General features: G+C 33.3%; 3 protein-coding genes across 3 annotated transcripts; 1 reads left to right on the forward strand and 2 right to left on the reverse strand.

The window, feature by feature from the left end:
• Positions 1-1111: 1111 nt before the first annotated feature.
• On the forward strand, positions 1112-4018 carry LOC111025640 (uncharacterized). The gene has a single exon (XM_022303532.2). It carries the CDS (start codon positions 1644-1646, stop codon positions 3837-3839), a length of 2196 nt encoding a protein of 731 aa, XP_022159224.1. The 5' UTR covers positions 1112-1643; the 3' UTR covers positions 3840-4018.
• Positions 4019-8913: 4895 nt separating this feature from the next.
• Positions 8914-9765, reverse strand: LOC111025084 (putative disease resistance protein At4g19060). The gene has a single exon (XM_022302944.1). The coding sequence runs from the start codon at positions 9763-9765 to the stop codon at positions 8914-8916; it is 852 nt and encodes a 283-aa protein (XP_022158636.1).
• Positions 9766-10815: 1050 nt separating this feature from the next.
• On the reverse strand, positions 10816-12717 carry LOC111026009 (expansin-A7-like). The gene is made up of 3 exons (XM_022303972.2): positions 12508-12717; positions 11450-11765; positions 10816-11359 (listed from the first exon to the last, which is right to left on the reverse strand). Exons 1-3 carry the CDS (start codon positions 12662-12664, stop codon positions 11047-11049), a joined length of 786 nt encoding a protein of 261 aa, XP_022159664.1. The 5' UTR covers positions 12665-12717; the 3' UTR covers positions 10816-11046.
• Between the last annotated feature and the right edge of the window lie 78 nt (positions 12718-12795).

The raw sequence follows: 12795 nt of genomic DNA on the forward strand, positions 1-12795 counted from the left end.
ATATCTTGTTCTATAAGACATTTTTGAAAATCTATTATTAGTTCATCTTTTACTTTACTTTTCTTTTTTTTTTAATAAAATTGAAAATTTAGAAACTTATTACACATTTTTTAGAAACTTATTAAACATAACTTTGAAAGTTAAAAAATGTATTAAAAAATCAAACATATAATTTAACTAATAAATAAAAAAATTCTCAAACATAAATTCTGACTTTTTATTTCTAGATTATATTGGAGCCTAACCTGTCTAATTAACCAAACATCACCATAAATTATTTTATTAAAAATTGCAATTTGCAATTATGTTATTAACCCAGATTTTAAACAAGTTAGTTGGCAGTCCTTTCATTTGACAAAAATTGAGGACTTGAGTGTTATATTTTTCTCTATATTATATTAATTAATAAACTGATCCTCTGCATGCCCTACAATAATTGTGCACTCTAGTAATAGGGGTACTTGGGGAATTTACGTTGTATTAATATTTTGGTTTTTGACTTCGAATAAATGAGATAAAATAAATATATTTTTATATAAGTAGAAAATCTAGCATCTTACAAAACTAGCATAATCTAAATCAAAAGTTAAATGTAATGTAAAATTTATTAAATTAACCAAATTTATAATATATTTGAGAACAAATAAAAAATCTTAAAATTTTTAAAAATACATCATGAATATAAGATATGAATATACTAAAAATGTCATACATGAATACGCCTTCGCTTCCAAGCTCAAGATGAATCTTAACAAAAATATAGCATCGGTGTGATGCTCTATTGAATAAAATTTGATGCATAATTTAGAACTTATATGAATGCAAACGAATAGGTAGCACTAAGATATTTCTTTTATATGGAAGGGAGGGAAGAAATAGGATGACAGTCTAGTCTCGCGTATATGAATGTTGACTTTTTTTTTAATTTGATCTCAAATTAATTATTTTTAATTAATTAATATTTTAATGATAATAAGTTAATTTTATTTAGTGATATTTCTAGTGTTTTAAATTTTCACGCAGCTCAATATAATCATTCCAACACTTTTAAATCACCAGATCTCAATTCAAATGAAATATACCTGTAGAAAATGAGGACCCCACCACATGGCGCAACATAAATTTCAAAAGAAAATATTTGAAAAAGAAAAGAAAAGAAAAGAAAAGAAAAAGAAGGCCGCTAGTGATATTTTGAAAAATCAAAAGCAGAACTTGAGGCTACCATTTCACGCGCTCAGCAACGCATACACCCCACGCGCCTAACGTGTTTTTTTCGTACCGCGGGTAATATCCTTCCGACACTCGCCTGAGTGGGCTTCATATTCTAACGGTCGCAAACGTTTCTTTAGCAAATTTTTTTGCGTCATCAACCAGATACGGTTTCCCTCGGAGGTATCAGGCGGAGAGCGTAGAGGAGGCGGCGGCGTTGCCCAGTGTTTGGCCGGCCGGAAAATTTTTGTCCACTCCGAGAGAAAGCTGGATTCTCTTCACTTCACCACAGCGATTCTGGTATCTGTGTCGTCGTCTTCAGTGGAATTTGTCGAATCCTCGGGAGAAATAATTCTGATTTCACTTCTGCGTTTTGGAGAGAAATCGACTCCGACGATTCTCATTTCCCTTAGAGTAGATTCTCGGAAGAAAAAATGGGAAATCCGATTCCCCCAAGCGTGAGGAGAATCTGGGAAAGATGGAACATCAGAGCTCTAATCCTGTTCAGCCTCTCATTACAGGCCTTCCTCATCCTCTTCGCCCCGGCCCGGAAGCGATCTTCGAGAAACCTCCTCATCTTCTTCATCTGGTCCGCCTATCTCCTCGCCGATTGGACGGCGAGCTTCGTCGTCGGCCTCATCTCCAACAACCAGAGCAAATCCGACAACAACGAAGACCTCCTCGCCTTCTGGGCCCCTTTCCTCCTCCTCCACCTCGGCGGCCCCGACACCATCACCGCCTTCGCTCTTGAAGACAACGCTCTCTGGCTCAGGCACCTCATCGGGCTCGTCTTTCAGGTCGTCGCCACTGCCTACGTCTTCGTCCAGACCATCCCCGAGAACAGGCTCGGGATCCCCGGAATCCTGATGTTTCTCGCCGGAATCATCAAGTACGCGGAGCGGACTCGGGCGCTGTATCTGGCGAGTTTGGGGAGTTTCAGAGCCTCGATGCTTAAGGAGCCAGACCCAGGTCCTAATTATGCGAAATTGATGGAGGAGCTGAGTTCCAAGGAAGCGGCTCACCTCCCCGCTCGCATTTCTCTCACGGCCGAGCCTGATAAAGAATCGAGGGCTTTCATGAACGCAGCAAAAGAGGGCCCTCTGAACGAGCTTGAGGTCGTTAAATACGCCTTTATGTACTTCAACAATTTCAAGGGGCTGATCGTTGATCTGATTTTCAGCTTCAAAGAGCGGAATGAGAGCCGGGATTTCTTCCTCAAAAGAACCCCATTTGATGCCCTCAAGGTAATTGAAGTTGAACTCAACTTTATCTATGAGGTTCTCTTCACAAAAGTTGTTGTTCTTCATAACAGATATGGGGTATTTTTTAGAGTTGTTTCTCTGAGTTCTGTGACTGTGGCTTTTGCTCTGTTTTCCCGATTGGACAAAGGGGGTTTCAGGAAACTTGATGTTAGGATTACTTATGCTTTGCTTATTGGGGCCTTGGCTTTGGATCTTGTATCTATTTTTATGACTGTCTTCTCTGATTGGACTATGGCTTCTATTAAAAAGGAAGATTCATGTGTTGCCACCATTTTTAAAGTCCTTCTCAGGCTCAAAGGACAGAGGGTGTCTGTGCATAGGAACTCTCCATTTAAAGGCTATAATAAGCTATACACTCCATTGATATTTCGTCGGTGGCGCGAATCAGTGCCTCAGTTCAACTTGATAACATATTGCCTAAGTGAACGCATCCAAAGGAAGAAGGATTTGAGATATGGCTCATTGAGTTGTGGCGGTTTGATACATCTTGCTTGGAATGAAATCGTTCGTCTTTTTCGTCGAGTAAAGGACTTCATCATCGAATATTTAGGTGCCAAAGAATTCCTCGACAATTGGATATATGTCACGAGGCAGCCAGTTCTGGAGAAGCTTTGGACGTTGATCTTTCAAGAGCTGCATGACAAGTCCAAAGCAGCAGAAAGTGCAGAAGCTACTGAAGTAATATGTTCATCCAGAGGCTCCTATGTGCTGAAATCAATGGAGCTTCAGTCGAAAATCGACATCAGCGAGTTAACTTCCTTCATTGATGAGGTTGCTTTTGACGAGAGTCTTATGCTATGGCACATAGCAACAGAACTTTGCTATCAAACCGAAGACAATATGATCGAAGACACTTTTTGTTATCGAAAATTCAGCAAGCTGTTGTCCGATTACATGCTCTACCTCATAGTGATGCTCCCTGCTATGATGTCGGCCGTGGCAGGAATCGGGGAAATAAGGTTCAGGGACACCTGCGCGGAGGCAAAGAAGTTCTTCGACCGAAGAGGGTTAGGAACTAACTCGGATTTAGTCGCAAAAGCTTGTTCAGACATACTCGAGGTGAACATGAAGGTGAAACCCGTGATGGTGAAGGGCGATAAAAGCAAATCCGTTCTGTTCGATGCTTCAAGACTCGCTAAGAAGCTAAAAGAGTTTGGGGATGAGAAATGGGAGATAATGAGCAAAGTATGGATTGAAATGTTGGGATATGCAGCCAGCCATTGCAGACCAGACCAACATGCCCAACAGGTTAGTAAAGGAGGAGAGCTCATCACTTTTGTTTGGTTACTAATGGCACATTTTGGGCTTGGAGAACAGTTTCAAATCAATGAAGGCCATGCCAGAGCAAAATTGATAGTGGATAAGTGAAAATATGTGATCTTTTGTAATGGGTTTTTTCTTTTGCTTTGAATTTTGAAGTGTTCTCAATCTCTTTCATTGAGATGTGTTGTGCAAAACCAGTAGTTGGTTTATAAGTTCGGAGCTTGTATGAGACAAAGTTTTGTAGTTAAAAGTTCAATTCAATTTGCCAAATGTGAATTCAAGAATGCTAAAATTGTAATTGAAAACGAGATAAAAAATAAAAATGAAGAGACATATATCACCCAAACAAACGTTTCAAATAATTAAAATGAACCAAAATTAAAAATAAATATACGAAAATATCATTATTAGTTTGACATTTTCTATGCTCGAGTCACTTTGGTACATAGGTTTTCTTTATGACTTCACTTGTATTGTCGTATTTTCTTTATCTCTATAATTCTATTGGACAGTTATTCGGATTATTCTGACAAATAATTTCCCTTTATATTCGGATTATTTGCTAAATATACTAAATAGTTATCTCAAATACTATTTTGACATATGAAAACTAAAGCATATGTTGGAAATCTTTGATACACACGTGAACAAAATTTCTTTCTTTCGAGTGACATATTTGAGTGGCAAGTCTACAAGCGTAAAATATTAATAAAATAATAATTTTAATCTCACGTCATTTTTCTATTAACATTTTTTTAGTTAAATTTTTTTTTTATAAATATCTGAATATTAAAAAAAAAGGTAAATTTTAAGATTATAAAAGATTAATAATTACCACAAAAGGAAAAAAACAGGGACCATTTGATATATCCAAGTCATGTGGATAAAATATAATTACAAGTAAAAATTTTTGAATAGAAAGTTACTTCTTTCATTCACACTTTTCTTCTATAAACTATTCTTTACTATTAATAGATCCCACATTATTTTTAAAACGATGCTGAATTGACAAAGGAAATAAATATTCATATTTTTGTAGTACAAAAAATTTTCTCGCAAGAACAACTTAAGCATATTTCAATTAGTTGAGGTACCTATATTTGACTTAAAAGATCGAGTTAGAATCTTCATTCCTATTTTTTTATAAAAAAAATGAAAAAAGAAAGTCCAGAGTGAAACATGAAAACAAGAGTTAATTTGTCTATTTTTTGAAAGACATGTTTATAACTTAAGCATATCTCAAATAGTTGAGGTATCTATATTCGACCAAAAGATCGTGAGTTGGAATCCTCGTTCCTATTTTTTTTCAAAAAAAAAAAAATCTAAGATATAACAATAATTAATTGGTCTATTTTTTAGAGGACATGTTTATAAGTCTCGGATGTATGTCTTTACTGTCATGTTCCCAACATGTGGCTCCACGCAATGTTGGCATCAAACAAAAGAGGAAAAATCAAAGAATTATTTCAGAATATTAAAAAACTATTATTTTTTACGTCTATTTCCATAATCTATATAGAGAAGAAAAAGAAATTATTATTAGTCCCTTACCCCACTAGCATTTTATAATGGTCAACTTCGCGTTTAAAAATCAATGTGAGTATATCTCATGACATGATCTATTCATTTTCTTAAAGTTAGAGGTTCAAACTTTCGTACTCTTAATTTATTGTATTAAAAAAAGTTTAGGTTACAAAAAATTACAAAAACCACCCGAAATTATAATAATTTGATCACTCTGCTAATTTTATAAAATTCGTGCACTCCTTCAAAACAAACATTCTTCCTATCAAACACTCAAACTAAAACTAAAGGATTGTTAAAATCAAACCTCAAATATTTTTTCTTCCACTTTTTGTTTCTTAAATTGAGATGTAAGCTCAATATTTACCAAAAAAAATAAAATTTTAATGGTTAATATTATAATTTTCAAATTTTACTAAATTAAAAAAAAAATTGAGTTAAGTTGTAACAATCTTGTAATTCTAGAGTTTGATTATAATAATTCTCAATGGTTGGAGATAGTTGATGTATGTTGCAATATTTAAGAATTTAATTGCAATAATTTCATTAATTTAACTGGGGTAATTGATCAAGTTGGAAGTTCAAGGAATATGATTATGACAAGCCATAGGCCATGGTGATTTTTACCATTTTCTCTAATTCGCATAACAAATCATAGATTACACCAACTTAAATTTTTAATTTCTGTTTATGTTAATGCTTTTTGGTAAACTATTGATTTCGTATTTGTAAAATATTAGTGAATTATGTAGTATTAAAGTTGACTTTCATATATTTGAGACTGACATAAATTTCTAGGTATATGTGATGGATAGGATTACCAGATTTATAGCTCAATTAAATAAATCAATTCATATATGTTAACATGAACTTAGCTCAACGTTAAGACACTTTTCTCATTTCTTAGAAGTCAGAGGTTCAATCCCTCGTTCCTGTATATTCGATGTAATTAAAAAATAAAAGTCATCAATTCATTCTTCAATACAAAAATTAATTCACTTATTAACTCTATTTATTCAAATCTAGCTCAAAAAAAGTGTAAATTATTATGTAGAAAAGAAACCATTTGCAATTATGTTATTAACCCACTTGGATGACCGGCAAAAATTTAAGGGCACATGGGATTCAGAGCTTGATTTAGATTTATTACTTATTATTATTATTATTATTTTGGCAAAAGATTGACTTGAATTAAAAAGTCTTATTTCTTTCTCTCTCTTCTTTTTTTTTTCCAATTTTTTTAATGCACTTCATTTATTATATATTATATTCATTAATAAAATATAGTGTTCTGCCCTTCAAATATTATCACTACAGTACGAGCAAAGCAACAGTTTGACTTCTTTACCAAAACGAACATAGATCAACGGTAATTGATATATATCTCCAAAATCAGGAGGTTGTGAGTTCAAATCTCCTAAAAAAACTTCCTTAGACTACATTTATCTAAAAATATTTTTCACTAAATTTTTATTTCTAAAAAAGGAAAATTCTGGCCTAAAACTAAACAGGGCCTTAAGAAAATCTCAAGAAATACCCCATTAACGAAGAATAGAATTATACATTTCTTTTAGTTTTGTATAACTCCCACGTATCTAGAAAAGGGGAAATTCAACTTTTGTCCATCCAAATTATATTTTTTATTTTCATATTTATAGAATCAAATGAGTTAAGTGAATATATGTTTCGCAAACTTGTTATCGAAAACTGTTTTCAAATGTTCTCAATTCAAAATTAGAAACTTTAAAATGCATAATTACATTAAAAAAAAGATAAAAGCTTTGATAAATATATTGTATCGGATTATAAACTCATTTCATTTTTTAAACTAAAAAATGTAAAATATAATATATTACAAAATAATAAATATAAAAAATTTATAACAGGTAGGTTGATAAATCAATTAATATTATTTTAGATTTAACTAAATATTTAATTGATAACTATACTAATTTACAAATATAACAATTTTTTAAACTAACATTCTATTTTCAAATCTACTACGTATGATCTTGTTTTTGTTGAATCAAAATTTTTTTTTTCAAATTCACGTTAACTTTTCACTCTTTCTAATTAGCTTTAAGTTTTGGTCTATAAATATTTAGGGTCGTATTTAAAAGATTTTCAAATAAGTCTGCCAACTTTGAAAATTATATCTATATATAAATTAAAAAAATTAATAGGTCTCGAAACTTTCAAATTTGTATATTAAAGTTACACGTAAACTACTATTAGTTTGATCATTAATGCTACTTGCCTCTTTCATTTCTCTCTTTATCTCTCTCTTTCTATGTTGTCGTCTTATCTCTTCATCCCTCTCTTTGTCATGCATCTAATTGTACAATTTTCGATCTTATCGTCTCAACCAAATGAAATAAATTATCCACTCCCATTTCAGTAAATGTAACACAAATCAATATACCCAAAAAGTATCTAATATTATCTTAAACTTTTAAAGTTATGTCGAATAAGTTAACCAACTTTGAAAAGATGTTTAATAGATCATTGAACTTTCACTTTTGGTATCAATATATCGTTAGTCTATTAGACTTTTTTTTTTTTGAGTGAGAGACCTATTTTGTTAATTGGTCTTCTACCTTTCAATTCCGATTCAAAAATTGCAAGATTAAAAACCTACTAAATATTTTTTTTGAAGTATAGAGACTCTACATTTTAGAGACCTACGAAACATAACTCTAAAAAGTTTTGAGATAAACTTATAATTAACCAATAAATAAAATAACTTTTTGAATATAAATTTGACATTTTAACTCTAGATCATATCCCAGCCTAACCTGTCTAATTCAAAATCAAACCAGTTGGTTGGATGTTCTTTTTCACAATGGCTTTTTTTTTTATATAATAAATGATCCTTAAAGTTTTAAATATAGATGTCAGAACTGTCAATTTAAAAAAAACATTAATAGAAATATAGATACAATATGATGAATGTTTTAGAAGAAAATTGTTTAAAAGAATTTATAACAAATATTTAAGTTAACCAATATATATTTTACCTTTTCTAATTAAGTTAAAAATTATTAGTATTAATATTATGCTCATAGTGATATTCTATCAATATATTATTTTTTAATATTTAGTAGTTTTTTTACGATATTATGGAAATGTCGATTATCACTTGTGTCGATATTGAATTCACGGACACATAAAAATTTAGATAGGGATGAAAATATCGACGTGTTGACAAAAATTTAATACCACAACAGCAACAATTGATTTGCTCTCTTTTGTTCGACAATTATTGTGTACTCTTGTAGTAGGGTGGTAGTTGAAAAATTTACGTTTGTATTAATATTTTGGTTGTTGTGTCGAGAGGGATTTACCAAAATAACATAAAATAGAAATTTTAACATTTTATAAACTTCCCTTGTCTAAATCAAAATCAAACTCAAATGCAACGTAAAACATATTTAAAAAAAAAAGAAGTTAAATTTGTGTTATATTCGAGAACATGTGAAAAACTATAAAGTTTTTAAAAATCTAAGAACACATTAAAGTAGAGCAGTTTCATTATAAGTTATAATTGAACTATTTTTGGATTAATCCTCAAATTTCCTAAAATGCAAGAAACCCAGAATATTTGAAAAATCAAAGACATATACAATTATTGCATATGGCAAAAAGAAATATAAAATCAAACTTCTGGTTTCTTATTTTCCTCTTGGAGCTTAATCTGCCCCATCATCTTAGCAGCCAATGGAAGGCCACCACATTTCTTCAACAGCTCCACTTTCAGTTCCTTGAGATTTGAAGGATTATTAATGGAATTACCTCCATTGTTCTCGACTTGTTGCCTGAAAATTTCCCAGAAACTTTCTGGGTCTTTCTGCGCAACCAAACAGCGAAGATTTTGGTCCCCCACCATCAATTTTGCCGCTCTCTCGCTCCTGCTCGTCACGATCACAGCCCCTCCACCCCCTTTCGGAAACCCATCTCTCAATTTCTCTCCAATTTTCTCGGAAGAATGATTCAAATCCGAATACCATTCTTGTTCTTCTTGAGTTTGCTGTTCTTTTGCGTCGTCCAGCACAATCAGATACGATTTCCCTCTGAGTTGGAGGCGGAGAGCGTAGAGGAGGCGGCCCAGTGTTTGGGCGGCGAGAAAATTTTTTTCCACTCCGAGAGAAATGAGGATTCTCTTAACCAGAGCGATTTTGGGATCTGGGTCGTCTCCGGTGGAATTTGTCGACATTGAAACCCAAATCCTCGGGAGGAATTTTGATTTCACTTCTGGGTTTTGTAGAAAGGCTTGACAAATCGTCGATTTCCCGATTCCTCCGACTCCGACGATTCCGATGGCCCTGAAGCCGTCGCCGTCGCCGCCGCCGCCGTGTCTTTTCCCAAGCATTTTCTGCAGAACCATGAGCTCGTTTTCGACGCCGTGCACGGCGGATCCGTCGACGGTTTCTGAAACCCAAGTGGAGATTATGGTTTTGGGTTCCGCGGCGGCGGGTTGGATCTCAGAATTCTGCAGGTCGCCGTTCATGGCGGATGCGGGTGTGGGAGTGGAAATGGGAGAAGTTTTTAGTTTTCAGAAGCAGTGCAGTTGTCACTTGGAGTTGGAACCACTTTTTAAATTTACATTAATTGACGATCTCTAGACCCAAAAATTAACTTTTGTGAATTTTCGTATTTTTTATTATAAAATATTATCAAAGTTCAAAATTTCTTTTTTCGTTTTTAATATTATACAACTTAAAATTCCTTATTATTTTGAAATTCTATTTGATTGGAAAATATTAATTGAGAGGAAGTTTGATTTTTTAGAATTTTGTTATAAGAAAATATAATTTAACTTCTATCAAAAGAATGTTTATACTATTGATTATAAGTTAAACATTTTTACATTAATCAAAATTATAAAATTTATTTTAGCAAAAGTATTATGTTTAAATCAACTACGAAATTTAAGTCGGTCATGTATCTTTAAAATTAATTATGATGATTTATTTCAACATAGGAAATTAAAAATAAATTTGAAACTTACGTGCGTCCATCGACTAATATCACATGACAACCGCTCAATCCTACTACATTTGATTGTCGAATAAATACGTAGGATATTAAATCCTAGCTTGGTATAGGTGGTTCATATATATGGAGTTTGAACTTATTATCTCTAAATTTATTTTAAATTTACGAAAGTGATTATAGCTCAACAGTATATTGACATATATTTCCAATCAATAAATTGTGAGTTTGATCTTCCATCGCACATGTGGTATTAAAAAAATTCATTTTGAATTTCTTTGGTCCTTTTCGACCAATCCGCCAAACCCCAGATGGTTAACTAATATAAAGTATATCATTGCTATTTCTAATCTAAAAATATATCACTAAATACACCCTCTTTGTATTAGTATATCACACCATTGGTAAGATACATGTTACATTTTTGGACTTTGATTTTGCATAACATTTTTTACCATGTATCATTTATATGTTCTTACATTTTATTTACCACGAGAAGATTACAACTAACTAGACTTATTATTACTAAATGTTACCCATGAAATATTTACTTAACGCGAGTAAATTTCCACAAACCAAAAGCATGAGAAATGAATCAAAACTAAAACATCTCAATATGCTATTTAGATTACACATCTCAAAATTAAACAACTATCCAGCAATTTGGAAATGACACGAAAACAAATATATTTAGGTCCCTTCCACCTTTCACATAGCGTTTGTAGAAAGTTGAGGTGATAATTAAACAAACAAATAATCAAAAAGGAAGAGAAAATATGAGGAATAATAGAAGAAGTCAATGGAAGTTGAAATTGGAATTATAGGACAACCCAACTTGCCAATTGGAAGGAATGACATTCCACAGAGTAATGGTCTCTTTAGTTGTGAATGAAGTGATCTTGAAAGAAAGGCATTGGCCACCCAAAGAGGCAAAAGCTTGATACGAAGCTCCCCAGTTATGGCTCATGTTTATCCATCCCGTTTTGCTTCCTTTCACAGCCATTGAATACACATCGCCCCCTCCTCCCACGTTCATCACGTACACCAATAGCCAGTACCCGTTTCCTTGCAGGCTGAACCGAACTCCTCCTTTTCTCACACACGGCACCCTGCAAGAAACGGGAAATAAGAAACGGAAACGTTACCAAACGGGTCTTTAGAATGTTTTTTTCCATGCTGTGATGGTAATGTTTGTGTACCTGCGGTATTGGACGGGGACAATCCCAGCTTTCCACTCGGCGATCTTCATGAAGGCGGGCTTGGCCATGTCGAAGTGAACCCTTGGTGGGTTGCACCAGCCGCCCGCGTTGGAGTCCTGCGACCAGTTCGGCGGGCAGAGGTTGGTGGCTGTCACAGTGGTGAACGCGAAGTTTGCGTAGCACGCCTTCGACTGCACGCATTTGATCTGAAAGCAAGTCCCGCAAGCGTAGCCATTGTTGAAAAGTGTAGAGCTCAACGCGGCTGTGTCTGTTCCGTAGCCATTCACAAACAAATTTCCATATCCACAAGCCCCACCTGCCAAAAACCAAAAGAAAAAGTTTCATCTTTAGCGTGTTGAAGAAGTTGCTTTGAAAATCAATTTTGACCTATTTTCAATCCAAATTCTAAAAAACATTTACGGTCGGAAGTAGTTTCAAATCGGTAACAATTTAGTTGTACTCTAAAGAATCTCGTTAAAATTAAGTATTGAATTTTATTATGTAACTTTGTGATTTATAAGCTCACTCATCATTTTATTGACCTACATGATGACTTACATATATAACAAATTTCATTCAAAATCTTAGCAACATTTTTCATTATAGGAATTAAATCGTTACTAATTTTAAACTAAAAATACTAATTAAATTGTTATATACTAAAGTTTATAAGAGATTAAATTATTACAAGTTTGAGAATATATGGACTAAATTGTCACAAACTAAAGTTAAGGATTATATCGTTACTTCAATAAAAGTACGTGGATTAAAAATGAGTTTTAACCTCTAAAATATCTATTTTAGTTTTGTATTTAAAAAAAGAGAGACCAAACTTTATCATTTAGATTACAAGTAGACATATTACCAAGTTTTATTGGTATCAAACTACTTTTGTTTGCCGATTCGGTACCTATTACTAGATCCACCACTAAATCTTTTAACTTTACCACTAAAATATTATAAATATATATTTTGAAAGTGCACGAATCAAAATAAATAAAAATGGTAAAAATGTCAAAAATCAAAATAAGAATTTAACCCAATCATTCATTCCATACCCATGGTCTCGGAGGCAGTTTCATCGCCATAGAAGGTGGCGTGAGCGAGCTTCCACGGGCTTGGCTGGAACACGGCCACCGCTGATCCGCTAACGACCGCGAAAATGAATGCAACCAGCAAGAAGTTGAAGAGCCATGAGCCTGAGAAAGAAGCCATTATTTGAAAATCTCAGGCCAATTTAGTTGTGTACTGCCGATTCTTCTTCTTCTTCTTCTTGGCCATTGACTTGGAGATCTTAGGGCTTATAAATACTCCAAATAACAACCCAAGGAAACTGCTCCTTCGTG

Source organism: Momordica charantia, assembly GCF_013281855.1.
Source record: "Momordica charantia cultivar OHB3-1 chromosome 6 unlocalized genomic scaffold, Mcharantia_2.0 BLBB01000006.1, whole genome shotgun sequence".
NCBI lineage: Eukaryota > Viridiplantae > Streptophyta > Magnoliopsida > Cucurbitales > Cucurbitaceae > Momordica > Momordica charantia.

Bases quoted from the DNA above. Each gene is read 5' to 3' on its own strand.
- LOC111026009 (XM_022303972.2), bottom strand. From the start codon at position 12,664: ATGGCTTCTTTCTCAGGCTCATGGCTCTTCAACTTCTTGCTGGTTGCA. The intron at 11,766-12,507 runs GTATGGAATGAA...GGTTTTTGGCAG, and splicing joins AACTGCCTCCGAGACCATGG to GTGGGGCTTGTGGATATGGA. The intron at 11,360-11,449 runs GTACACAAACAT...CGTTTCTTGCAG, and splicing joins GTCCCCGTCCAATACCGCAG to GGTGCCGTGTGTGAGAAAAG.
- LOC111025084 (XM_022302944.1), bottom strand. From the start codon at position 9,765: ATGAACGGCGACCTGCAGAATTCTGAGATCCAACCCGCCGCCGCGGAA.
- LOC111025640 (XM_022303532.2), top strand. From the start codon at position 1,644: ATGGGAAATCCGATTCCCCCAAGCGTGAGGAGAATCTGGGAAAGATGG.